Below are 27372 nucleotides of genomic sequence, written 5' to 3'. Positions count from 1 at the left end.
TTTTAAGAAGATCAAACTTATCAAATAGAAGATAAATCTTAAAATATGTTGAGATGTTGGTTGGCCTCCTTTTCTAAGCCAAAATTACTTAATTTTTTCATTAAATATGTTTCAAAATTTATACATATATTGAAAATCAAGTCTACTATTAATATATATAAATTTTACTTCAATCCAATTAGAAAATTGCTAAAAATTTTAGAAATCCTCACTAACTTTCAAAATCCCATTTTTGAGACTTCAACCTACTTGAACTTCAATAACTTTTATTCTAATTGTTTGATCATGCTCAAATTTATAGCATGCAATAAAAAAAAACTACAAATACAAACCCACAAATTTTACCTATAGATCTACTACCAAACTTACAAAATTCTTTCAAATGTAAATCTTTTTTTTTATTTCACAAAATCAGATTTACCAAAACAACCTTGTCTTTACAAAGCTCTTACAAAGTCATTACAAACTCAAATTGTCTAAAACTAATGCTCAAATAAATCCTATAAAGTCTTCTCTCAAATTCTATTCTTTGATTTGCAAAAGAATCCCGAAGTTGCTGTAGGTGCATAGTTTTGTGCCTTGAAGTCTTATTTTAATCCTAGTTAGCAACTAATTCTTTTCATATATCAATTCTTATTTTCTTGAGGTAACTTTTGCTAAAATCAACTTTTAACTTCTTTGTACATATGTCTATATTATTTTATTTTTTTCATCTATCTTATTTTTCTTTATTTATGGTCCTACAAAATAAATGAAAGTCCACTTTGTAAAAAGGAAACATTTATACTTTTAGTTTTACTATCTTTTGACTATAATCTATATTTTTAAGATAATTTTTTATAATATTTTGAAATAAGATCTTCTATAATAAAATATTTTCTTCACTCTTTCATCTATTAGCTTTGTTATATCCCAACAACATCTTTTATATTCTTAGTATTATTTCAAGAAATTCTAATTCTTTTTTCTTTGGCAATAGCTATTCTAATTTAATATTATACCATCTTTGAGTGATTATCTAGCCTTTTTGAGTGATGCAAGACTGTATTGATATTTTGGTTCTTTGAAATTCATATCTTTGACAGCAACGAATAATGACTTTCAAAAATTTGTATTTGTGATTCTCTACAAACTAGAATCAATACCGTTTATTTGGTCAAGTAAACTTTAATAAACTATTTCTCTTTCTTCTATAGAAGTAAAGTAGTGTATCTTCTTTAAAGCCTCTAGCAACACCACCTACTTTTAAAGACTATTCAAATGAATTGCAATTGAATATTGAAGGTCCTATACCATTGTTGTGCAATAACATGAGCAATATTAGATTAGTTCAGAATCATGTCAAGCACCAAAAAATAAAACATTTTGAATTAGATTATTATTACATCAAAGACATAGATCAAGACAAAAAAAATTGAAATAAATTACACACTAACATATTCACAATAGATTGATGTATTTACAAAGGTCTTAGGATCTATGAATTTTATTGAAAACAAAGAATCAAGTAGACTAAAAAAAATACCAATATAAAAAATAAAAAAAATAAAAAAATAAAAAAATTGATCCTAAAAAGGCTTAAATACTAATTTGACTTAGCTTTTTTGACATAGAAATTCCTTTGGTCTTTTTTGTACTCTAAAACTCTTATACTTTGTAACCATGTAATCTTAAACCTTTGGCCACTTTGGCCACAAGGTAAATGATCCCGTTTTGTATCCGCAACAAACGGCATAAAACTTGAGTAGACAAGTTTTTGAAGAACACTTCGACTCCAAAGATCTTTCTAATTGAACCACAAAAGATGAAGTCAGCTCACCTAAAGCACTCTTACTTCTAACCTCACAACCTCCCTGCTACAAAAACAACATCAACCTTGAAAATATCAAATAAATAACTTTTCTACACACGCATCTAAGGAGGACCATAACCAGCCACACCACAAGAAGAACCTGAACCTGAATCGTCGGTTTGTGCTGGCGGGCGGGGAGCAGTTGGTAATTGAATTGTCCAAATCGAATGGTAGCTGAGCGGCTACTTCACACTAACTTCAACGAATGAAGCGTGGTGTTGCAGAAGCATTTAAATGATTCCGACAGATATTTGAAGAAATAAATTTCCATTGCATAGTTTTGAACCCCTATTTAAGCGATAAATAAGAAAATCCTCCAGTTGTGTTCCCGATATCATAGCAACCGTGTCCGAATCTATACCTATCCACCTTCACACAACAGTTGGGTTGTGTTCTTAGACCGCTTAATACTTGTACCTCATGTTCTTGACAGTTCCTCAAATTCTGCTGCATCTGTGAAACAATTCGACTAAACTGTTGTTTGATATTCTCTATGGTGGAACATAAAGGTGCTGGCATGGGTTACCCGTGGGCACTTCACGAATACATTTCAAATAGTAACATACAGTAAACTGAGGCAAAAAAATTGCAGTAACTCGCCGACTACAAAAAACAAAAACAAAAACAAAAAAAAAAAAAAAAAATGTGATTATCTGTAGCATGTTTGCATGATAATCTTGCACCCCTGGATCTTGTAATGAGATGATGCATTTAATCGATAGGATCCTATGCTTCTCAATTGTAAAGCTTATCTTGAGACCAGCTGCTATTGTGCAACTTAGCTGTGTGTTTGTGGATTCCGTATCACGTATTCTTTGTCATCAAAAATCAAACCTCATGTCCGTGATTATTTTGCTGTTTCTCATAGGTTTAGTTGTTAAGGAATCTCGTTGTTTTAATCGATTCTGCGAATATGAAAAGAGGAAGAGGTTTAACGTTATGTTCACAAGCATTGGGAGGGAAACGAAGCAAGGGAAATGTTATGTCCTGAAATTTTCTCTGTTCTCGGGGGATGGTGGCTTTCAATCCGAGGACCTTCTCCTTCACGTTTTTCCAGATTAAGCTCACAGCCCCATCTTCGACAGCACTTCCTCGACCTCCAGGGGACCAATTCTCGTACTTAAAATGGTGCTGCACTTCCTCGAGCCTCTTTCGCATGGCATCCCACGTTTCTTTCATGTTTCTCAAATGCTGCAGAAGTGTAACCTGACTAGTGGCGTCGTTGACTGAAACGAATACTGCAAATGTGGAGTAGTCAGAAATGCCTTCAATTGGCAACTAAACCGCGTTGCTCACAATTACAGGGATGTAAGGTTGGCGATGGAGTCGAACAGTTGGTTTGACGTCGGTGTGTCACCCGCAGGGTTCAGACAGAATTGTGACCTGTCATCTAGGGCTTTGAGTGTCAAAGCTTACTTTGTCAAGAGGGTTAGAAAGCTGCATCAGGGCTTCTGGTGCTGTAATTAGTATTGAGATCAAAAGCAAAGAGCTTGAGCATTTATGCCTGCGCATGCCTCTAAGAGCATCCCCACACCCAGTACTGTTCGGACAGCCTTGCTCCAGAATCACCCCGGGCTCGCCACTGAGAATGGTCCACAGCCTCTCTCTCTCTCTCACCAACCCTGTCTGACAATCTATGCAGTTGATGGGAGCAGGATGTGCCTGATATTCAAGAGAAACTGTCGCTTTTCTTGTGGCTGCAGGAAGAAGAATGGAGACTTAAGAAGACGACATGAAGGAACAGGCATAAGTGAAGGAGCTCACCCTATCCCGGTGTCTTGTACCTCTGAAGTAGAGAAGAACGTCGCGAGAAGTACAAACTAATCCGTGGCAAAACAAAACAGAACTGCACTAACACAGACATAGATCGATCACTCTTGATGGAATGCCAATAGAGCAACTCATTGTGTAAGGAAATTTCTGAAGCATGGAGTCTGTCGGAGAGCGAATATTGGCTTATGATTCGATTCTGCAAACCCGTGAGCATGAAAACATGGTCTCGACCACCAGAGCGGCGCCACTTCCTTGGTCTGCGTAACAAGTTTCATGTCCTCACGCTGCTGAGTGTAGTCACGGTTTCCATCCATCTTTCTGAACCTTGCATGGTCCTCTCCAAGCTGTATCTCAGCGCTGAGTGCACATAAGAAAGGCCCCAGGAACACCTCCGCTGTTTCTGGCTCCTGAACTCTGACAGCCGTCGAATGGGAGTTCCTGAGGCTCCCCATTGGCAGATCTGCTAGCAGCCCATACTCGGCGCTGTATTGGTGCCAGTTGGGGTTCTTTGGGTAAGGAAGAAGGTTGTCTGGCACCGAGTCATCCCCCAGCTCCTCCCTTAATTCATCACCATGCCAAAGATTATGGCTGCCTCCCGCTCTTCTGCCCTTGTAATAATCCTCCACAAGACCACAGTTGAATTCGTGTGCCAGGTCCACAATGTACACCTTCAACGGATCCAAACAAGCCGCACCGTCGACAGGTTTCCTAACTGACTGTCGTGGTGGGGTTGAGTCAGAAGGCACCAGAAGGTCAATTGGACTCGGAAAGAGAAGGGCGCTGAAGAGAAGAAAGGCTAGGAAGAAAAGTAACATGGTTCGCGGGACTATGAGCTCCATGGCCTGGTAATCACCATAACCCAGTTCTACTCGAATCGGCTTCTCCACACAATAAAAAGCTGTAAAACTCAATTGTAATCTGGCTTACAAGCCCCCTTGTCCTACTTTTCGAAGACCTTCTGGCAACAATTAAGGGAAACAAGCTCCCCACTACCGGAAGTTGAGTTTTTGTGGTTTCTTCAATTCGTTTTCTTAAGATTTGAGCAGCTGGTCACTGCAAACGAGTAGACTTGCGTTCTAGTACTTGAGGTGGCGGAGCACAGCCCGATTATCACTAAAAACTAGGGAGCGGATATTTTGGAACCCGTATTGAGACCCGGCCCACGTGAACCCCGGCTGCTTCTTCCCGACTCTCCGGGGGTTTGGTTTCGTTGGGATTCCTCGTCACACTTCTGTTTTGCGAGAAATTGCGGCCTGGAGTAGCCATGACGATGACAGAGGTGTGAAGACATGGAATAGGATCTGTTGCCCCTAGACTTGTGACCATCCCTCGTTTCACACACATTACTGGGCAGGACAGCTCTTGCTGCAGACCTGCTCGAGAGGTTTTTTGTAATTCTTGAAGGCGTCGTAATTCGGAGGGCTTTTCTGTGCAGATTGTGAGGTTTCCGCGTGGTATGTCACGTGGGTTACTTCGTTATCTGAGAGCTGGCACTTAGAGCTCGTTTGTATTTTTGAGCATGATGAGCTCCATGGTGAGGTTTAGCTCGAGCCCGTGCTCTTTCACCGGGTCGTTGTGCTCAACATCGCCGCAGTCGATGCACCCCATGAGCTCTGTCGCGGCAAAGGTGACGAGGCAATGTGGGTGCTTGAGAGCGGGGAATAAGCTGGATAAGGACCAATTTGTGGGTGATGGGAAACCACTTATGCATCAACAGACGCGGGGATGGAGTCAGGGGCGGGAGAGGTGTCACGCAGGGAGGTCTGTGGTGATGGCCAGTATGAGTGGCGCCAAGATCAAGGTCATTGGTGTAGGCGGCGGGGGCAACAATGCTGTGAACCGCATGATTGGGAGCGGCATTCAGGTTTGTTGATATTGTAGGAATCCCCTTTCATCCTTCCATGCTTCGGCATTCTTGGCATTCTTGCAATATTTTGCAGTTTCCAGACATCCCATTGTTGAAGTTTAGGTTACTGTATCAGTGAAACCCATCAAGAAACAGAGTTCAAGATTGTGGGTTCTAGAGTGGAATCTAGCAATGATGACTCCCAAAACAAGAAGGTATGGCGGTCCTGGAACATCGTACTAGCTACCTCAAGGCTTGAATAGGAGGGGCCAATTTCGGATTAAATAAGGTTGTAATGGTTAGAAACCTTCAGTGAACGTCCGGTGCTACCTTCACATTAGCGTTGTTTTTCGTATAAATTTGGAAGATTGATAGGGAATGTCAAGACGGTTTGTAGATGGCGCTATTAAAGAGGATGATATTTGTCTACGTGCATAAGCAGTTATTACAAAAATATCTTCACTGATATTTGCCCCTGCAGAAGTGGCGTGTTGAAGAGTCGGTTAGACAAACGTAAACAGCCAGAAAAAAAGAAAAAAAAAAAAAAAAAAAAAAAAAAATCTGGCATGAAACTGAAAATCTTAAGCCATTGAAAATCAAGCTATGTCCTATAGTATGTGAACCGTTCTCTGGTTTTCTCCAGCCGTGTCGATAATTCTCATCGTAACACACAGTTTCTCAGAGTGATGGAACTTAATCTTCATTTACCGACGTCATTATGTTTCTTTTCAGTTTATTGACCAGTATAATATGCTCTATCATGTATGTTTAAGGCAGCAGGGACAAAGTCAGCAATTGGATGCTACCAATTTCCGGAATGGATGGGTAGAACACTTGGTTTATGTTTATAATGCCTGCTTGTTGAATGATATTGGTTGACTTAAACGTAAACTTAGGAAACGATTTCTCTGTTCTGCAGGGTGTTGATTTTTGGGCCATCAACACAGATGTTCAAGCTTTGCAGAAATCACAAGCCGAACATCGCGTTCAAATCGGCGAAGCTTTGACCCGAGGACTTGGTAAGTTTAGTGCTAACCCCTCCAAACTCTTTAATTTTTCATACATGTAAACGAATTTGAAGCCTGTTTTTTTTAACAATTATGTTATTTTCTACATCCTTGTTCGACAGGGTTCATGGTTTGACTTTCAGCCGTTTTATTGTAACAATCTCTATTTAAATGTAACCTTGGCCTTTGGAAGTCGTGTTCCATTTCTGCAGGTACTGGTGGAAAGCCATTCCTTGGAGAACAAGCAGCAGAGGAATCGATAGAAATCATTGCACAGGCAGTGGTAGATGCTGATCTTGTCTTCATTACTGCGGGCATGGGTGGTGGAACGGGGTCTGGGGCTGCCCCGGTCGTTGCCCGTGTGGCCAAAGAGGCAGGGCAACTCACTGTTGGTGTTGTCACTTATCCGTTTACGTTTGAGGGCCGTCGGAGAAGCCAGCAGGTACTGTTTAGCAAGATGTTGAAGCGCCCATATTTGACCAACTTTCTATCATTACACGGTGAGAAGTAAACAGGGTAAAAACTGAGCTGTTGGTAGTTATGCAGGCAGTGGAGGCAATAGAGAATCTGCGGAAGTCTGTCGACAGTCTTATTGTCATTCCTAATGACCGTCTACTCGATGTCTCCGGAGATAAAACTCCTCTTCAGGAAGCATTTTCTCTAGCCGACGATGTTCTTAGGCAGGGAGTTCAAGGCATTTCAGACATCATCACAGTAAGTGTCCCGATCGGTAGTCGTCTCAAAGAGATTGCAATCCACTGTTTTTGCTAACTGGTTAAGCCCAGGCTTGAAAGCAATTGCATACTGAATGCATTAGATTCAGAAGTGTTTGTAGGTCACTGGTAAATTAGTGAAATAAGACTACATCTTTCTCTTCACACATGATTGTATGTACAGGTAATTTCTTCATTTAACCTTAACGATACAAACTTGCCTATGGCGGATGCAGACGCCAGGTCTTGTGAATGTTGATTTTGCAGATGTTAGAGCTGTAATGAGTAACTCAGGTACAGCCATGCTTGGCGTTGGCTCCTCTAGTGGCAAGAATCGTGCTGAGGAGGCCGCTGTTCAAGCTGCTTCAGCCCCTCTTATTGAACGCTCTATTGAACAAGCAACTGGCATTGTATACAACATCACTGGTGGACCGGACCTCACATTGCAGGAAGTCAACACCGTGTCTGAGGTTTGCGCTCGATTCTTCACTTGTAGTGCTCAAAACAATAGAAGTTAACATGTTTTCGTGATTCTTTAAGTGGAATTTTAAATGTGTTTAATGTGAGTAAGGTGGCATTTGAAAAACAATTGATAACATCATCATGACGGTACTGATCAATCAGTTTTGTAATCAGTATTTTCTTTATTTAATCCTCTGGAATTCTGGGATGACGGATGCCTTGACATAGTTAGATGTTGATGCAGATTGTAACAGGTTTAGCTGACCCCTCAGCTAATATCATTTTTGGAGCGGTAGTGGATGACAAATATACAGGTGAAATCCATGTAACGATTATTGCCACGGGGTTCTCTCACAGTTTTCAGAAATCACTAGTGGACCCAAACGTTTCTAGGTCGGAGAGGCAGGACGCCCCGAGTAATGCACTCGAGAAACCTTGGAAGCAACCAACTCCCACCTCATCAAGATTTCGTCAAGGCCTTAATAGCAAGGGGTTTTTGTAGTCTCTAGACTAAATATTGATGGTTTTTAGCATTTAATATACGACCATTCGGGGTTTAAGATTTTCCCGCTATTACTTCCTCTCGTATACGAGTTTCTGATTTGACCTCAGGGATACGAATCTCATATCCCATTCTCTCTTCACACATCAGACGCTGGCTTTTTCATAAGTTAGCTGATTCTCTTCAACTACATCGATTCTTTCACTGAGAAGGCATTGAGGCTGTCAGAAGTGAAGAGTAAAACACTGCAGAAATGTTTTTTTCAGAGTACCTACACTGAACACGTGTCGGAGGTGGTCTTTCTCTCAGCCGTCTAGTTGTAGAATCTAGTTTTCTTGGATGCTACAGTTCAGTTTTGAACTTCCTGGGTGTGTTGAGAGATGAACTACTTTCAGTGACCTACTCGAGGCTTACTTGACCCAATGTTGACCTCAAAGATTGCTCGTGTGCTGTTTTCAACCTTCCTTTCAAGCCGATGTTGTGAGCTTTACTACCATAATCAACAATGTGTGATAAGGAGAGAGGAGAACGGGTAAAGAGACAGCCTAGAAGTTCTTCACAGATCTGCTGCATTTTCTTTGTGGGTGGTTGCTCTAGTCCTTCTCTCCTTTAGGAACTCTTGGCAGAGACGACGTCGCACTAAATAGTGCGAGATTTAAGATTTTCCCGCTTGAATGTTTTATATGATATTAAGCTATATAATTAGTTCATGACATTTGGTGTTTATTCAGCATTTTTAAAGTCAAGCAATTTGTAACTTCGCTACTGGTATTGATAATTGGAAGTAATCGCATTCTGTTGATTCAATACAGTAGTTAATTAAATTTGTTATAAGTACACACGTTGGGCTATGGTTATTGTTAACCCTACTGGTATCGTTGAAAATTGGACTTAGATGTAGTATGAAATTTTAGAGCTGACGTAAAAATTGTCCATTACACCTAACATCGAACCTGAAATGCACACATTGAAATTATTATTTGCTTCAAATGTATATTCCAGAATTCTTCATAAACAATGGTAACTTTTTTCTGTAGGCAAACCTTCGACTTTTTCAATAACTCTTATTTAAGTTGTTCAAAACATTTGTTTTCAATTATTAAGAATGTAAAGTTTAAAAGTTCTGTTTAAGTAAACATGAAAAGATAAATGTAGTAGGATAATAAACTAGTGCTACAAAACACAAATGAACTTACCTTTGATTATCACAGAGTCATCAAGACTAAAATCTTGAAATGAATCCACGCATAGCCTAAAGTTGCTTTTTAACGCAACCGTAAGGATGACTTGCTTAGTCAACACATTAACATGCTCAGCTACTACAATTATGGGTTGACTGCTGACCACCACAGTCAAGCAGTAACTGTAGTATAACAAAACAATATCAACCACCAACGGAAATTGTCACACACAGCTCAATAAAAACCATGGTACTCACCTAATTGCAAATTATCCATAAATTACTTGATCCCTTCCATTCTTAAGCCTCACTAACAGTAAAAATGATGTGGTCGCATTTTGTACTTCGCATAAGCCCAAAAAAGTACTGTGATGAATGCACCAAATGAATAACAAAGACATGTAGGTGTCTAGAAAGAATTTTTATAGCTTAGCACAATTTGTAATGGAACAAAGCCTAAATAAACGGTTACTTACAGAGGCACATACAAAAGATCCACTTACAGTTAAGTTAATTAACTCTGAGTGGATTCCAACGAATCACTTCAGTGACCTATTGTGTAGAAGCACCCACAAGAGTATTCTCGCTGACTGCACATTTGCAGCAAGACACAATAGGTCACTTAAAGTTCCTAATGAATAAGCGATGATAACCTGCAAGACACAGGAAGGACGCAGAACCACAGGCGTGGCCGCGTTCTCATCCATATTCAAGTAGACTGTATAGATGGCATATTCTGTAATTATACTATTGCTTCATTTATATTTCTAGGAATCTAATCCTTTCAAAATCTATACCGAATTAAAAAAAAAAAAATGGGCTTCAATTAACAGAAACAAATTAGGGATAAACAGACGCAAGTCTGGTTCAGTAAGAATTGCATTAGTACGTTACCAGGAAGAGAGCCGTCGGCAGTCATGATCAGTCGAATTCTAAATTGGCTGGACATTGAAGTTGCATGGTGTAGACAGCTTTGTTGCGAGAACAAACTATGCTGACAGCTTTGAAAGCTATAGCCACATCAGTTTAAATTCCTACAAACTGAACATTTATGCAGCAATCGATTCAAAGCACCAATATCCCAACAAACTAGATTCAAAAGATGATCCCATGTATGACTGAAGAGGTTTAACTTGGATGATTTGATAAAATGATACATATAGTACATGCATAGTGCCCACAACTTCAAGGACTATGCGTAAACTGGATGCCACTTGTTGGTTCCACATCATTGTAGGAATCATATAATTGTGATTCCAGTTAGAAGTCGAGATGCTAACTCTGTCGACCCTGGGGAGAAGTTACATCTTTGACGGCAGTTTGCAGCAGATCGTAGTTGATAGATGCTAATTGCGATAGATTCTGTAACATGAACATAGAACAGATTATTCAAAAGAAGCCCATATAGCACATTGCTTGCAGGATTAGAAATACGAGAAATCCGCAAGTTTGGAAGGTCAAACTAGTGCAAACCTTAAACGAGAAGTTGCTGAAGGAAAATCTCGATGAAGGCGTAACTTCAGACAAGTCACGACCCTCTTTTCGTCTCAGGGGACATGCAACATCAATGACTTCCTGAAATTCATATCGAAGAAAGAGCACAGTTTTAGAAATTATTTCGCTCATGTTCAAGGGTCTGTAACTGTGCCAAAAATATAAATATTGACGAAGCCAATTGTATTCACCATAATCTAGACGCCCAGATAATAATTCAAAACATACTATATGCGAAGACCTGAAAAGTTCGTAGAGGAGTGAACTTCTCATTCGTTGCTTACCGAGTCTTCCGGCCTCATTTCTGAGGAACTCGTACTCCCTCCGCTATCACTAGTTTCGCAGTTACTACTTTCATAGTTATGGTCAGCAAATAAGCGTGTTTCATCTGAATTCCAACACTGACGGGATGTGAAGTAACTCGTGTCATGAATATTGTCCACGCTTGGGACGAAGGCAGCCTGTCACAGGGAACAGAAGAGGTTAAAATGATCGAAACATTGCAACGTTACCACAAGGTCGATAATAAAGTGCGAATTTTTAGCAGAGGCGATGCTGAAATAGAGCCTGTTTACCTTTTGCATTGCCAAAGTATCCCAATTTATATCTTTAAAGAAAGGGTGGGCTTTAACCTGCATTTTTAATAAAGGATTAGAACTCATCCCCTTATTACAGCGTCTCACATTTTAAAAAATACAAATTACCGAGATGATAAACAGATAACTGAACGCAATAATAGAAGCTCAAGTTCCTTTAATGAAGACAGCAGTTTAATATCTTTCAGTGTAAAAAAGCCCAAGTAAACAAAAAAAGCAGCAACAACAATGGCTCACCTCGGCAGCACCCTTAGCTCCAAGCCGATAGTCAGGATCCTCTGTCAACAGCCTAAATCACAAATAATGTCCACCAGCACCAGACAATAACTGAGATGCTAGAAATTGACTTCTTATCCCAAAAAGGTCTTAAGCGATAGCATCATAAGTAGAAATGTATAACTGCTGAAGAACATTCATGAATTTCCGTGTAGTTACACGAAACAGAAAAATAATGCTGAAAAGGTCTAAACAGAAAACCTCTATCTCACGTTGTGAACTTCTTGGTATGCTAAAACTTTTGCAGTACTGCATCTAAGAACTTTACATCGTGGTCTTTCTGTAGATTTAAAATTGAATGCCACCAAAAAAAGCATCAAGGCAATAAATATATAAATAAATACCTATCAATCAAATCCTGAGCCTCGTAAGACATTTCTTCAGGAACATAAGGCCATGGTATGTTGCGATTCAATATGTTGTCAAAAATAATCTGAACAATATGAATAAAAACTAGTCAGCGCATTACTAAAATTTAAAGGTTTGATATCGACAAAGAATCTGGGTAATGTATCTAGACTACGAATTTGTTTGGATTCAATTACAAAGCCAACCCAAGTGATATTAGCAATTCCGTAACTCCAACACAACATTTGATAAACAGACAGTATAAAAACTTGCGACATAAGGAATAAGAGGAATATAAATAAGTAGATGCAGAATATTCAAGTAGACACATTTTAAAGAGAAAATACCTACAAAAATATAAAACTGATGCTGATGAATACTAATCCAACAACTTGCATGCCATTAGAAACGATGAGAAACGTCAGTAAATACGGAATACTACCTGAGGATGCTCCGCATTAAAAGGCGGCACTCCAGTGAGCATTTCAAACAAAATAACGCCAGTGGACCACCAATCAGCAGCAGGTCCTGCATATAAAATCACGCATGGATATATCAAACTATTTATAGTACCAATGCCCAAATAAATTAAATTTTCCAGAAATTATGACAAACCAATTAATTGTGATACGATTAGGATGTAAAAGGTGACAAGGCGGACCTTATGCAAGTGGATGCGAGTAGGAACAACCTCAACTCACAATACCCTCATCGCTACCAATTTCGATCTTTGATTCTAAAATCTACTCGAAAATTACCATGAGAGTTTCCAAGAAGAATCTCTGGGGCTAAATAGTCAGGTGTGCCAACTGCAGAACGTTGTTGACGCCTCTCCCTTTGCTGCGGCAACTCTCCACTTGGTACTTTATGATGCTTGGTTATTTCTTCCATTAACGTGGCTCCACCTACTGCAGGACCTGAGAGGTCATCGGTACTGTTGATAAGACCGACTTTTGATAAACCAAAATCTGTAAGCTGTCATACAGAACCCCATCCGTCAATAATCCCTCCTACTCCTTGTTTAATGAGACGATAATGAAGGAAATAAATACTAGCAGTCACAAGAAGAACACTAAATATATGCAAAACATATTTACACAAAGAGGAATACAACAGAACATTTTCTACACTAAAAGTACCTTAATATGCCCATCATGTGCGATGAGAAGATTGTCAGGTTTTAAATCACGATGCACTATACCCGAGCCGTGAAGATACTCCAGCGCCAGCACCTGTACGTATTCGAACTTGTTTATACTGGTAGCTTGTGGCTTCCCACAGATTATTAGCAACAACGTTTCTTATTACCCAAAGGATAACTTGTGAAAACAACTTGGTCATCATTAGCGGATTAGTTGTTATCGGTCAGATAAAGCCAGCTGCTGACTATATCCGCCTCAAATATAAATTTAAAAAGTTGAGTATCAACTTACGATTTCTGCAATATAAACACGGGCCATTTCTTCTTCTAGACAGCCCAGATTCCTCAGCAAAGAGAACAGATCCCCCCCGTTCAGGTACTCCATGACTAGATACAGGTTTACAGAGCAAGTGAACGAGTAAAAGAATCGCACCTGTAAAACAGCGGATATTGTTTAAGAGAAAAATTGTTTAAAGATGCCCATATGATGAAAGCGTAGCATTTCAAGCGCAGAGAACAGAAAAATGATCATTATCATCAAATTCACAAGAGAAAATAAAATGTTCGCTATACCACAAAAGGGTTTCGGACAGAAATCAGAATATTCCGTTCTGCCTTAACGCTCTCCACTGCGTTCTTTCGAATCATATCTGCTTTTCGAAGGACCTGATAAGCAAGGAAAACCAGTTAATGATGCCAAAGTCAACAGATTAGGCATTAGTCGATCATACTAAATGGGCATATGAAACAGAGGGGAAAGACTGCTGAACAAACACACTGGTTCCAAAAGATATGCAACACTGCGAGAAGTACAATCACAGCCACGATCTGGAGACCTTCAAAAGAAAGCAATGTACCAGCTTCAAATCTGACTACAGAGCAATCTCTCCTTGAATTAAAAAAATTAAATTAAAATTTTAAAATTAAAATTAAAAAGCAAACTAAAAAGAAAGGACACCATTCAGAAATGAAATGAAAAGAAATCACCTTGATCGCGAAAAGATCACCCGTGATCCGTTTCCTGGCCAGAAATACCCGCCCAAATGCGCCTCTACTGATAGGCTTGATAATCTCAAAATCATCTATAGTTGTTCGATCCTTGTGGGTTGGGTGGACGGGCGTACACTTCGAACTGTGCGAACCCTCTTCATCTAGTGAAAGACTACCTTCTGCTGAATGCACTAAATTCTCAGAAACGTATAACCCAGAAGCCTCTAGAATTTGCTGATACTTTTCTCTGCAACAAAAACAGACAGTGATAATTGGAATCTTTTGCCTCTAGTTTATAACAGCAGAAACTTCAAAGTTTGAAAGATTTGCTCAGTTTCACAAGCCGAAACTAGTTTTCCTCTTGTTTTCATTCACGATCTTAACGTCTAAATCCACCATGATTCATTATTACTAATGGTAATAATGTAATATCAAGCCTCTCATGTTAAAATTCAAGTAGATAGGACAAACCTGCAAAGCTTGTCAATCCGTCTACCAAATGTGTCAACAGTAAGAGCATCAACCGTATTCTGCTCCAATACGTCATTCAAATCCTCCATACATGAGATAATGAACTCTGCAGCCTTGGGGTGATTTTGGTTGGTGTCGGCAATGCATAGAGCAATATCAACCAACTCATTGATCTGCAACCCACAGCAAGTCTATAAACAGTTGTCTCCATGCATGTTGTAGCCGAATTGAGCAGTTCTTAGAGCAAGACCTTTTTCATACGACCAATATTACTACCATCACAAAATCCATCTGTAGTTAAACATTCAAAGAATGTCCATGAAGCAACTTGAAACATATAACAAAATAAACGAAATAGCAAGCTCCAGTAAACACGGCAAAGAAGACAATAACCTGTTGGAGGTCTTCTGATTCAGCAAAATAATTTTTATCAGCCAACAGGAGATCAATATGGTTGTTCTTGGGCGTGGTGAGAGGAGATCGCGGTGTTAAGCTACCCACTGATGATGAAGGGGCAAGCAAGCTGCCCACCGAAGAAGGAACAGCTCCAATTGTATCATTCTTGGGCCCAAACCGAGACTTACAGGCTATCGTATTAAAAACTCTGGGCTCATCCAAAATACTCGCAGTATCGATTTCATGTAGGTCCTCAAGCATGTCCTCAGATCCCCTGCGGAGCAAGTCACCACCTCCACGTTCATATTGTCCAAATTTTTCTGCAGCAGTCCCAAGTTTATCCGCCAAGGAATTCTCTGCGGAAATACCAGAACAACCAGTGAGTAAGAGGCCGTTAGCAAGCACAGGATGCATTTCGTACAGAAAATTACATCCATTCTGCAGCATTGAGAATTTCAATCAGGGCTTTGAGCAACTCACTAAATGCAAACGATGCTGATGAAGAAACCCGACAAGCCTCTAAAATTTGACGATCACAGCATTTACATAACACGATATAGATGACGTGTCAATCATAAGAGCACTAGCTTGAACCAAAGCACAAATGGACGAGCCGTTACTTTAGTTTAAAGATAAGCAAACAAGCACAAGAAAAAGGTGGATCATACCGCTATCACCACAATTTGGTAATGTTTTGCCCGTATCTGGACTAGCACTGGCAGCCACAGCAGAGCTCTTTGGAGTATATGATTCCACAATGCGTTCAAGAGTTGCAGCTAATCTTCGCAACCGCTCATCGACACCCATCCCTTTCTGATCGCACCTATCAGCAAAAGCACACACTCGAGAGTGTTCTTCCAAATGAACCGTCGGAACCTCTTCCTCACATATTCTACATATTACCATTGGTGTATCATCCCCCGAGTGGCACTTCACTGGCGTCGACTGTGTTCTTCGTTTTGTTGTCGGAGCAACTTGAAGAGTACTTTTCTCGGGACTTGATTGATTATCTGATCCAATCTTATCCTTCTCAAATTTCTTCCAAGACGTAGGCCTTTCAATAACAATCGCATCCTGTTGATCCGCGGTTTCATCCTTGAAATCCGAGGAATTCAGACTTAGCGAGTCAATCTTCGACTCTGCTTCCTTGATTGATTCAAGGGTCAGTTTACTGATGTTTTCGTCTTTGGTCCACCTACCAGTGGATACATCATTGCGTCGGTATAGTTCTTGTGAACAAGCTTTCCTTTTCACAGGTTCACTTGCAGGTACTTTCTGATTGTCAACTGGGTGCCAAAACTTCTCAACCTTCTGTATTCTAAGTGGATCCGATTCTAGAAAATTACGTTTTTGGTATTGCAATAAACGCGTGCAGCGAGTGAGAATGAAAAGCATTCGAGTATGTAGCTGCTTAAGAGCTCCCATAGGGAGCTCTTGCCTCTTTTCATCTAAATCATGTACAATTGCCTCGCAGTTCTTTCGAAATTCCTGGGAATCCATCGTCGCACATTGTTTTGCTAAAATCAAAAGATCCTCTGCCCTTACTCGCCAATCTGGAGCAGCATCAGCATTCTTCTCGAGGAACTCAATAAGGTCACCAGCAAAGACCGCAAGCTCAGCATTAACCTCTTCCTTTGCCGTATTAAACCTTGCTTTCAAAGTTCGCACAAACTCCTGTAAACAAGGCTGATTAATAAGGAAGAAGATTCATGCATTTGTTGCTTCTTAAATAACAATGATTCATATATCATCTATTAGAATATCAAAACAAACTCAGACTACTTAAGAATTCAGATGAGCATTTTCATAAACTCTGTTTTCTTAATTTAATGAAAACAACAATTATAACAAACACAGATATGTAAGGAGGAAAGAAGGAAGAGGGGGATCCCGCTGTGACACATGAGTGCAGAATAGAGAATACCTCTAAACCATTGAACCCGCCAAAATTGTGAGGCCGTAAAAATTCATGCGAACGTAGTCCACGTGGGTCCAACTCATGAGAGAAGCTTTTGATATCAGTATGTCGCTTGCCATTAGTTTTGGTCATCCTCAGAAGTGCCTTAAATCGAGGCGACTCAGTTGGGCTCTGCAGATTATAGACACCATAGACCTTGCAGTAAGTAATACATAATTTCATCACTAGGAACAATATCTAAAAGAATTCAAACATCAAAATCATTTGCAATTCTGTAGTATGTTTTCTAATAAAGCTCCTCACAGGCAAAATTCAAATCTTCGGCTGCAAAATCCACAACCAAAAATAATCCAGGCGTAAAGTTGATGCTAATCAAAAAGCAATGAAAATCGACTATACCTCAGCTTCAGCATCATTCTCTGCAGATTGGTCTGAGATACTCTTGCTATCTGCGAAAATCCCAGAACACTAGGTGAACAACTACAAATTCAAGTTATACTCAAATCATTTAGGTACTAAATTTTAGAACAGCGTCGTATTCGTAAAGAAACATGATGTTTACTTCAGAGTAACGCACATGCTGAACTGATGGTATGGCCTCATACAAACGTATGAACACACTGAAAGATGATAAAAATAAATCATCCACAACAAAGATAAAGTGCTGAAGGCCTCAATGCCGTTCTCTATCAAACATTACTTTCTAAAGCAACAGTTGAGTGGATTAAGATGACAATGCTACCTATACCTCTAATTCTTCTTCCACGTTATAGCTCCTCTTCACTCCCTCCTAAGTTAATTTCGTACTTCCTGGAGGTGAATTTCTTACCTCGAAAACATGCAATTACGTAACATACTAAAAGGTTGTGATCTTTTCTCCAACATTCATCTTCAACAAGAAAACGCCCACAACCTTACCTCGTAAAAACGAATGCGATTCGTATAAACAACCCGAGGTTCCTCCTTCACGGGAAGATAGCCCTGCTGAGGAGTTCGAGTGACCATCAGCCCAATTGCTCTCAAACGGGTTTACTCTCTGCGGAACATTACTATCATCGTGACCTTCAAACCTAAGACTCGACCCATTTATACGCCCGCCAGCATCGCCGATTCTCAAACTCCGATGTAATTTCTTCACGTTCGAAGACCCGGGACTACCATCTGATTGAGGACTTGCTCCCATCTCTGAAATATCAGTATACATCAACATTCTTCCTCTATTGCTCTTACTGCCATCATCGGCAGTAGTGAAGTCTTCGGGAGAGACTGAATCGCGTGCATGCACCTTGGAGGCTTTGCCCACTCCAGCCAGCAGTCTGCTTGATGACTCTCCTTTGGACCAACTGTTCACAGCTTTCTCCTGATCCTGTCGACCCTCATTGCCCGTATCAAATCGACTTTGAAAAGTTCCTGCATACACGGGACCAGAGCGGGTGCTAGGGGGAAAAAGAAGAGGGCCCGAGCGCGTCTTAATGCGGTGGAGGCCCAGAAGAGATGTCGCAAGACGGAAATCCTCGTCTAGAATGGGAGCAGAAATTGTCATTTCCACATCTTCATCAATCTTACCCTTCCCAGAGGTTGAACCTTTCTTGCTTTTCTCCTTGCTTTCTTTAATCCTTTCTTTCCATTTATCTTTCTCCTTCCCTTCTTTGCTAGACTTTTCCTTTCCTTCCTTCCCAGATTTTTCTTTTCCTTCGTTAACCGGTGTCTCTTCGATAGCACCATCCGTAACCCAGCTAGGCAAGCTGCCAGCTGTCCGTCTTCCACCCTTGATACTACCCCCCGCATCATCCGCAGTCTGCTTCTTCTTCTTCTTATTTGCTGAATCCTTACTTGCAATGAGCCCGACAGTTGCTCTGCTAAATGGTCCCATAAGGCCAGACTGATAACCTCCTGATTGTCAACTCAATCAATGTCTTTCAAACCTTAGGGTTGATTTTTATCAAAGAGCTCACAACTTCAGGTCCCATTGCGCGTGTAAGTAATCGACGTGTGCCTCCCCAATTTTCTGCGACGGTGTCGATTCAGGGCTCGCAGTTCCCATTTCTTACTTCCCACTTAGTGCATCCCAAGTTTGAGTCGTCCTTCGCTGTTATGATCCTTCTTGGAGCAATTTAAAGAAAAACTCTCGTAAACATCAATGCCAAGTAAGATGACGTATCCTTATTCGCAATTTCCCACCAACGTAGCGGTTTAGCAGAAAAGTTATAATTCGAGAGGCTCAGACCTCGCGTCAATAGCTCTAAACTCGGCGATTCAGACCACAACTATCCCCTTCACTCGCCTCCTCACTCCACTTGTTGACTATTTATCCCTCTGCCAACATTGGCTATCAATCGACTTCACATGTGCTGATGGAAAAGCTTCTGAAATCCAAAATTGAGGGCTTCATGTTGCACCATGTGGCTCGGAATAGGTCATGTCTGACACTGCTTCTCAGATGAGGCACACAGTGAATCAAGCTGTTACAGTATCCAGTTGACAATGCTAAGTGTAAGATTATTATCCAACCGAAGCAGTAAGCCAAACATAATGTCCCTCAGGAAAAACCGAAAGATTCGATAAACTTCATGTTATGCTAAGATGTTCTTCCGGACTATGAATCCAGATCTCAGAAGGGTGTAAGAGAAATACTCAGTTGCCGACATTAACGTTCTCTTGGGGAAAGTATTTCCCAATGCAAACATCTCTCCACACACTCTCTCCAAGTTCCAGAACTCGCTTATTCTCAACAAACAGCAGCCGAATTGAGAAACATTATTCCCAATCATCTGCTTCACTAATCCCAGCACTTCAATCAAAAGAGTACATCAGAGGAACCATCTCAGTACCTCCGAGAAAAATACTAACCGCTTCACAGACTCCCTCCCCACTCCACACCACTGCATTGTAGCCTCATGCTAAGACTCTCGCCGCTGCCACCGCACATACACACCACCGTGTCACTGCATTCACGTCGCATTGATCCTGCTTCTTTTCTCATCACAGCTACCCTCTCAGACCCCCGCCGAACAGAATCTCTAGAACAGCTTTCTCATCCACAGCACCAAATTCAAGCACTGACACAGAAACAACGCAACACTAGAAGAAAACCCTAGCCCCTCGTCACCACCGAAACCTTCCCTCTCGAGGAATGCCACACTCCACACTCCTCCCAACCCAGACTGAAAAAAGCCGAAACCGCTAGCGAGACTCCATTCGCGGGGACTACGCCTAGCTCCGCCGCGTATTCGCGCCCGCTTCCATGCTACTGCTAAAGCCCACAGAAGATCTCGACTGGAGCTACGAGCATGCTCATACAGAAAAGAAAAAAAGAAAAAAATAAGCAAGGCACGCACAAGCCAGGAACGAGCAGATTATTGTCTCGTGACGAGGCAATTGCACCGAAAGGAAGGAGCCTCGTGAGCAACGCAATATTTTGGTTCCCGTACTCCCGCTTTCATGCTTCCCTGCTCTCGGTAAGTCGTCTGTTCGCATTCGTCATCGCCAAATGAGGTGCAGCAAATTACGCTGCCGCCATGGCGTCGTGGACTGATCTCCGAGGTCGCCACTCGGGACACTGTCCGCAGGAGGGTGGATGAACACAGTGTCATCCAAGTAGATAGAGTCATCCATCTAGGGGAGGGGGAGAACGAGAAAAGATTTGATACTGTTGGATCTGTTGTTGTGAAGGAAGTGGATGTCTGTCTCCGTAGATGACTTTCATCCACCTGATGTTGACAGCCGCCTCCTGTTCTAGCTCTCAGTTTTGAGGCCCCTTTTCAAAGATTGCGGTGAGGCTTGATTCATTCTCATGGATCCCTTTTGCCCTTTTAATCCTTTCTGTCCCCTTTTGTTCCATCCTACTGAACCCCGAATGGCCTTAGCGTGGTGCGCTAGGTGATCAGATCGCACTGCTGAAACAGCAACCTCTCCAACCAACTTAGGGTTTGCTTCTGCAACACCTGCTACTTGGTTTCCATGGAATTATTTATTAGGATTACAAATGTGATTTGCACCTGGGTGCAAGTTGGTTTTGGGCGAACCAAATTGAAGAGTTGACCAGCCTTTGACCAATGAGACTGACAATGGAAGCAACGGATCATGGGAACCAACTTCTCCGGGGTTTGAATGATATACCAAACACATGTTATAGGGAAGGGTGTTTTATAGATTCCTCACAGAAATAGCGGTGCGAGTGCTGTCGCGATGTCTCCCACGAGCGCGTTGTCGCCGAGCTCGTGGTCTCGGTAGTGCGCGATGGTTTAAGAATGAAACAAGCCAGTTGCAATGGCCCCACAAAACTCGATCTCGATTGAAGGTTTGTGGCCGGAAGATTCTGTGATACGTTGCGCGATACCTTTTTCGCCTGAAAGTGCGGATGCACCAACACTACAAAACATGATCTGATCGAATCAATTCCTGGCACAAACGCGGAGGGCACATCCGCCGGCTCATCGAGAGCTGGAATCCGTTTGGAAAGGGGGGGTGAGGTGGGCAATGCCAGGGGATAGCGGTGCCCTCAGATGCAGTTGGGGGAAGCCACTCGATTCCTGGTGGATGCTCGCACCATCCTCTCCTCACACATCGGATGCTCCAAAATGCATTGCAACTGTGTGTGCAGGCAGCAAAAACAACAACAACGACGTCCTTGCCCCTACAAAGATATCACGTTGAGGGCCGTGTTTGTAGCTTTTGCGAGGGCACATCACCGCCTGTCTCACCGAGTGTCTCATTCTAGCCTTCTAGTGCTAATTTGGAGACTACTGATTTGATTTGGAACATGAATTTTGTTGTTGGTGGTCTCCAAGTTTTTTTTTGTATCTTCCAATCTCTCTTAATTGAATATTCTTGATAGCAATAACAATTTACCACAAAGAACCAACCATCACATGGTGCATCATTGCATTGCGTCTTTAGTGTGTCTATTTTGAAATGGGTGGGTGAAATTTTATAGTGATGCTCAAAACATACAGTATCTTGGTAAAGTTTAAGGTTAAAAAAAAAAAAAAAAAAAAAAAAAGTATAATTTATGTCACTTTGAGCTTAGATTTCCAACGAATACTTTGTATAAAAAATTTCACAAAAAATTACATATCAACAATAGATTTGACATAGTAAGTAATAAAGACTCTTTGAGTTATACAAAATTATGATGTATTTTTATTTTATATTTTGTATGAGCATGTCAGAAAAATGTTGATTTTTTTATATATTGTTACATAATTTGTTCCTATCTCTTGTAAAATTTAAGAACCACAAATTAAATATAAAAAACACATATCTATAGGAATTAAATATTTATATCTTGTATTTATCAAAATTTAAGAAGAATATTATATATTTTGTTTACCTTGCATTTTATTTTATTAGTGGATATTTTATAATTTTACTTCTTAAATTAGCATTGTTTATTATTAAAATCTTCACCTATCTCATTTCTTAGTAATCAGTTAATAATATCCAGAGGTAATAAAACAAAAATATAAATATAAACAAACTTCAAATAGAAAGTTATTTTAAATTGAAACAAAATGAAGAAACACATGTATATGTAATTATAGCAACAACAAAAACTCAATACTTAGTCATGATTTTATTGCTTATTATTTTAATTATTTTTCTATATATATATCAATCATCTACTATTACTTGATAAAAAATAAAGACAATCAAGATAAAAACTTTGCATATATGTTAATTGCAACTTATGAGTATTTATATATTTGTATGAAAGATTTGGACATAGTTAAGGAGAGTGATGTAAATGATTTATGGTAATATGATTTATTGGTTTCTTATTTTCAAACAACAAAGAAGATTTAAGAATAATTTATTTAATTAATGTATTTTTTTTAAACACTTTTCAAAGAAAATTTTAAATGATATCATATTAAAGGAATTTTGATATTATTACAAAGTTTTTGAAATGATGAATAAATGAGATTCCAGAACCAAATAAAATGGTTTAATAATATCAATCTTATTTCATGAACATCATTTGTGATAATATGTTAAAAAATTATAGTATGTATTTTGACTTGCAGAGTATTTCAACTCATTAACCATAATTTATGACAAGTCATTTGGATACATAAATAGTACATTATGTAAGTATAAAATAAAAGAGATTAACGAGTGATTCTTTTTTACTCTCAAGCATGGTTTGAATAACATTTAATTTTTAATTGTGTTGTTTTTTTATTTTATTTTAAAAAGGATCGATTCTAAAAATAGAATGATAAAAACTCCTCCAGAAAATTCAATAGAATGTTAATAAAAATTACTAGAGGAGTTTTTTTATATTTCATATTTTTATTTTACCTTTTACTTTACCTTTTTCGGTGCACAACTCACTTAGTGCAGTTTCAATGAAAGCACATTAAAAAATAATAAATAAATAAATCCAGGCGATAATTAGGGCTTCCATGGGGTCCTAAGAGTGCTTCTCAAACTCACACAGATGTATGAATGGTTGTGTTGCAAAGCCAATTTGTGACCTGCAGCTGCAACCGCGATTGAGAGAGCGTCGATGCGAACCCATCGGAGGCTCTAGGGAACTATCTTATAAGTTAGGGTTTCTGAAATTACTCTTGCTGCTTGCCACTTTTGTTTTTTTGTGGTGGCCCATGCCGAGAATGTAACGAACGATCCAGGGATGCCTTTCGAGAGCACAATGTATCTCGATCGAGAATGAAAGCATGTGGTCAACAAGGGCCCGCTCGACCTCCACCTTATCTTTTGCCACATTCGTCTGAGAATGTGGTTGGTTGGAATTCGGGGATTTTCCTTTTAGGGCTTTTACGGTGAAGCCACTGGGACAGGACAAGGAAATTGTGAAGCTAATGACGAGACACAATCAGTGCCGGATGTTACATGGGGTCTGTTAGGGCTGATGATTCCGGCTCCGTCATGATGCGAGAAAAATCATGAGTCAACTGGCGTGGGTTATCCACTTTCGCAACGGCTTTCCAGGTGACTGGCGAGATTCTAGTTGAGGTCATTATGGCAGGATGAATCCTTCCGAGGCTTTGCACAATACTCAGTTGATGCACTGTGCGACAATTCGGGCGTGCATTGAATTCTTCGTGTTTTTACTGACTTCCGATGATTACAATTGTGCACGACTAGCTGTCGGACTAAGTTCAATGAATTGTGCGTCGTGAGAAGACCTTGTTGATAACTGTGTGGAATCAAGACCCCGCTACTTCTCGCTGCTGGAAGAGTTGGCTAATATAGTTCTGGTCGATTATATACTCAATTCGTGTAATTATATTCACAATCTACATATTCGGAATCTGGAAGACGTTGTTTAACTGGAACTTGCTTGGTCCTCTGTCAGTGTCGTTCTGTTTTATTCTGTTTCTCGGTCCCTTCCGACCTGTTTGTGTTTCTCAGACGCAACTTGACTGACCCACTCTTCCTCGATCGGAGTCCACTTCAGTTCCTCGGTGCTAATCCCCTCAAGAATGTCAGCCAGTCAGTATTGGATGCAACCGGTCGAGTGAGACACATTTCTCATGCCAAAATACCTCTGTTGCAGGTGCTACCGCAATGTATTGTTGGAGCTTCCCAGAGCTGATTTCTGAAGCTGCTACAAGTCTGAGTCACTGATTCGAGGGCTTTCATTGCCAGAGATTGGGGCTGCACATGGATTCCACACACCCGTTATTCGTCAAAATGGCTGGATGACTGTGCGGTCACTAGCTAAATCCGAATGTTATCGAGATATCTTCGAGGACTTGATGCTGAACATGGGGGAAGTGATACCCCAAGGGATCGAACAATAGCTCCTCCTCCTCAGCAAATACCTTCCCACATCGTTATCAGTTGACGAAGTCTTCATAGAAAGCCAGATTTGTCTTATGTTAATGGGCTTACCAACGTCTCACGTAGTTACTAATTTGTGCTCTTCAGGAAGTTTAGCGAGATACGATTGAAAGAATTAGGATTCTCAACCTGGGGGAAGTGACCACACTTTTCCAACACCACTAGGTCTGTTGAACTGCCCAAGTGCCTGTTCACATTCAACAGCGATCGACATCATTATCCCAGATAGTCTAAAGCTGTCACCTGTACTTTTGGACTCAACCAAACCAAGCAAAATACGTATCATTCGAATCCGCACTGTTGATGAACCCACGCTAAAAGGATTTCTAGGTGCAGTTCAACATCATGTCCAAGAATAGTAGATTCGTTTTATGGCTTAAGATGGTATTGTAAATATCTATGGAAACATGTTACACAATCCATCAATCCACTGCAATGAAAGGTCGCTTACAGTTTCAGTTTGAAGGCCAACTCTACGCTCGTAACTAGGTCGTTCTCGCCCCAGATTATCAAACACTTCTCCTGAAGATGCAACAAACTGATGTTAATTGAAACATCTCGACAGCGACAAGAAAAAGGTGATTAGCACTATGCAATTTCTAATTCATCACTTGTTTAGAAGAATAGGGAGAAGTATGCAATACCTGCGGCAAGTGTGGAAGAGGAGGTCCTCCTCGTACACCACAGTCCATTTTGTTAAGCAATTCAACCTTTTCGTGACGATGTTTGTCGATGAAAACCTGTGAATCAATACACGTCACCATCACTAACCTGCTCAAACTCTTCCTACTCCTTAAAATGACGAAACTTTATAAAAATCTAAGCATTATCATAAAAACAAAAGGTCTAAATCGCTTGTGATTTGGAGAGATGATTGATTACATGTAATATGCCCTTGCAGACGCACGTCGGAAGCCTATAGACTGGCTTGGTGGTAGCTACGGATGCCAAGTTCTTCAACCCCGTTGCTGTCGTAGGCAGCAGCAGCTCAGAAATATGGTCGTAATCAAACTTTGCGAGTAACATTTTCTGGGAAGTTGGCGTCATGTGGATCCCCGAAGCAACGAAGACAACTTTCGTTACAAACTTTGGATATAGATGAGCCATCCAGAACGCAACCAGGCCGCCATATCCAGCGCCCACCACCATGACCTGTAATAAATAGTCATTGATGTAAATAACAAAGCTAGAGCGAGTCCTTCACTCGCATGAACTCCAAACTTATCTTCTAATACTTCAGGGTGCTCATAAATGTGCATCAACCCGACCCCATGGCTTTGAAGAATTTCTTGCCTCAATTTTTTTCGTCCTCATCCCATATCCACGGCTAAACTTCCATGAACAGCTCGTTATACTCATTATAAATTGACAATAAAGATACTGTATCACAGGCCTAGTGCTCAAAATGATTCATTGTTGTGTGCCTAGTGCTTGAATGGCTATCTCACAACTACATATAATCACATAACTGAAATCCTATCTCTCGTGCGACATAAATTATGTATCTCTAATTCTTAGGGGAAAAACACGAAATAGACGGCCTTCCAGATAAGAAACACTGGAAGAATTGGGCAGCCTCTCTAGCTGTAAACATCTCATGGACACTCACTCACCTCATTGTAAACCTCCAGAGCGTGGAGCATCTTGACCATGCAATCCGCTTGAAATGCCTCCGTCTTCTCCGTCGAAGTCGACGACGAGCCACCGAAGAACACCAAATTGGGAACATAAACATTGAACTCCTTCGTAAACATTTCGATCTGCTTCTCCCAGCCAAAAGTCCCATCCATCAAAAAGTCATGAAGAAACAACACCGCGGGCTTCTCTGAGGCGCCCGCGGACCACAACCCACTCTCGGGCTGCTCCCACGGCACCCAGCAGCGAATCAAGGTGGTGCCAGTGTCTACTTCCACGACCTGGGACTTCAGTCCGCAAGCCTCATACCGGTGCTCCAATTGGCTCGTCTTCATGCCTACGATCCACGAACCGAAGCCAGATTCCCTTCCCATCTCAAAAAACCCCCGTCCACGTTTCACCGCCTAATACCCTACTCCAAAATCATCCTCACGTCAGATTCCAAATCAAGAACGCAAGTTTCAGATTCAAAACTTTCACCTAGAGTCTTCTCGTCCAATCTCAATCACGCCTCTGGGATCCGAATTTGCAAAACATCCTGATCTCAGCATCGTTTCTGGTGGTGTAAATTCATGGTGAGACTTCAAGCAAAGTAATGTAAGCCTTTCCGAGAGGCTCCCGATACACGATTGCGCAATGGTGGAGCCAACGAAGAACACGGCGCTCAGTTGACGAAAGCCGAGATTGACAAAAAAAAGAAGTGCGGCGGGGTCGGTGAAGAAGGAGGTCAGCGCGATGGTGTTCGGACTCGGTAATAGGTGCGTCGCCACGCTGGACTCGTCGATGACGGGGCACTGGACCCCGTGATGACTAGGATAGCTGACTAGGAAAGTGATTTCATCATCACAGTGATGGTGATGCGGATGAATGATAACGGGAAATTCGGCTTCATCTACACGCGATTTGAAGCTCAATTATTATTCCATCAACAATTATTCATTTCTTGTCAAAGGGTATCTATAG

General features: G+C 40.7%; 4 protein-coding genes and 2 long non-coding RNA genes across 7 annotated transcripts; 2 read left to right on the top strand and 4 right to left on the bottom strand.

Annotated features, from left to right (window-relative positions):
• Nucleotides 1–2722: 2722 nt before the first annotated feature.
• On the bottom strand, nucleotides 2723–4891 carry LOC112275369 (putative arabinosyltransferase ARAD1). The gene is made up of 5 exons (XM_090245990.1): nucleotides 4790–4891; nucleotides 3830–4503; nucleotides 3617–3698; nucleotides 3269–3514; nucleotides 2723–3130 (listed from the first exon to the last, which is right to left on the bottom strand). Exons 1-5 carry the CDS (start codon nucleotides 4889–4891, stop codon nucleotides 2723–2725), a joined length of 1512 nt encoding a protein of 503 aa, XP_090102116.1.
• Nucleotides 4892–5023: 132 nt separating this feature from the next.
• Nucleotides 5024–8614, top strand: LOC112275262 (cell division protein FtsZ homolog 1, chloroplastic). The gene is made up of 6 exons (XM_024505494.3): nucleotides 5024–5489; nucleotides 6391–6490; nucleotides 6691–6920; nucleotides 7025–7192; nucleotides 7428–7661; nucleotides 7898–8614. Exons 1-6 carry the CDS (start codon nucleotides 5145–5147, stop codon nucleotides 8153–8155), a joined length of 1335 nt encoding a protein of 444 aa, XP_024361262.1. The 5' UTR covers nucleotides 5024–5144; the 3' UTR covers nucleotides 8156–8614.
• Nucleotides 8615–9386: 772 nt separating this feature from the next.
• LOC141044730 (uncharacterized) lies at nucleotides 9387–10373 on the bottom strand. The gene is made up of 3 exons (XR_012216395.2): nucleotides 10230–10373; nucleotides 9839–9925; nucleotides 9387–9518 (listed from the first exon to the last, which is right to left on the bottom strand). It is a non-coding gene; the product is annotated as an uncharacterized LOC141044730 (long non-coding RNA).
• A 77-nt stretch (nucleotides 10374–10450) lies between these two features.
• LOC112275261 (putative serine/threonine protein kinase IRE3) lies at nucleotides 10451–20462 on the bottom strand. 2 transcript variants are annotated; one of them, XM_090246311.1, is made up of 19 exons: nucleotides 20304–20462; nucleotides 17884–19427; nucleotides 17365–17414; nucleotides 16972–17136; nucleotides 15716–16721; nucleotides 15045–15403; nucleotides 14652–14824; nucleotides 14178–14427; nucleotides 13764–13856; nucleotides 13483–13623; nucleotides 13189–13281; nucleotides 12808–13024; nucleotides 12492–12577; nucleotides 12046–12134; nucleotides 11663–11714; nucleotides 11405–11461; nucleotides 11114–11290; nucleotides 10809–10910; nucleotides 10451–10697 (listed from the first exon to the last, which is right to left on the bottom strand). In XM_090246311.1, the coding sequence occupies exons 2-19, from the start codon at nucleotides 18836–18838 to the stop codon at nucleotides 10611–10613; spliced, it is 4152 nt and encodes a 1383-aa protein (XP_090102437.1). In that variant the 5' UTR covers nucleotides 18839–19427; nucleotides 20304–20462; the 3' UTR covers nucleotides 10451–10610. The 2 variants fall into 2 exon arrangements, with proteins under 2 accessions (XP_090102437.1, XP_024361260.1); XM_024505492.3 differs by having other exon boundaries at nucleotides 19797–20445.
• Nucleotides 20463–23784: 3322 nt separating this feature from the next.
• LOC149986601 (uncharacterized) lies at nucleotides 23785–25067 on the top strand. Its single transcript, XR_016500075.1, has 2 exons — nucleotides 23785–23919; nucleotides 24488–25067. It is a non-coding gene; the product is annotated as an uncharacterized LOC149986601 (long non-coding RNA).
• On the bottom strand, nucleotides 24018–27095 carry LOC112274780 (uncharacterized). Its single transcript, XM_024504540.3, has 5 exons — nucleotides 26388–27095; nucleotides 25657–25926; nucleotides 25419–25514; nucleotides 25226–25296; nucleotides 24018–24961 (listed from the first exon to the last, which is right to left on the bottom strand). The coding sequence occupies exons 1-5, from the start codon at nucleotides 26781–26783 to the stop codon at nucleotides 24844–24846; spliced, it is 951 nt and encodes a 316-aa protein (XP_024360308.1). The 5' UTR covers nucleotides 26784–27095; the 3' UTR covers nucleotides 24018–24843.
• Nucleotides 27096–27372: the final 277 nt, after the last annotated feature.

Source organism: Physcomitrium patens, chromosome 22, assembly GCF_059467195.1.
Source record: "Physcomitrium patens ecotype Gransden chromosome 22, ASM5946719v1, whole genome shotgun sequence".
NCBI classification, from domain to species: domain Eukaryota; kingdom Viridiplantae; phylum Streptophyta; class Bryopsida; order Funariales; family Funariaceae; genus Physcomitrium; species Physcomitrium patens.
The sequence above is the reverse complement of the archived record's forward strand: the minus strand, read 5'-3'. Positions and strand labels throughout refer to the sequence as shown.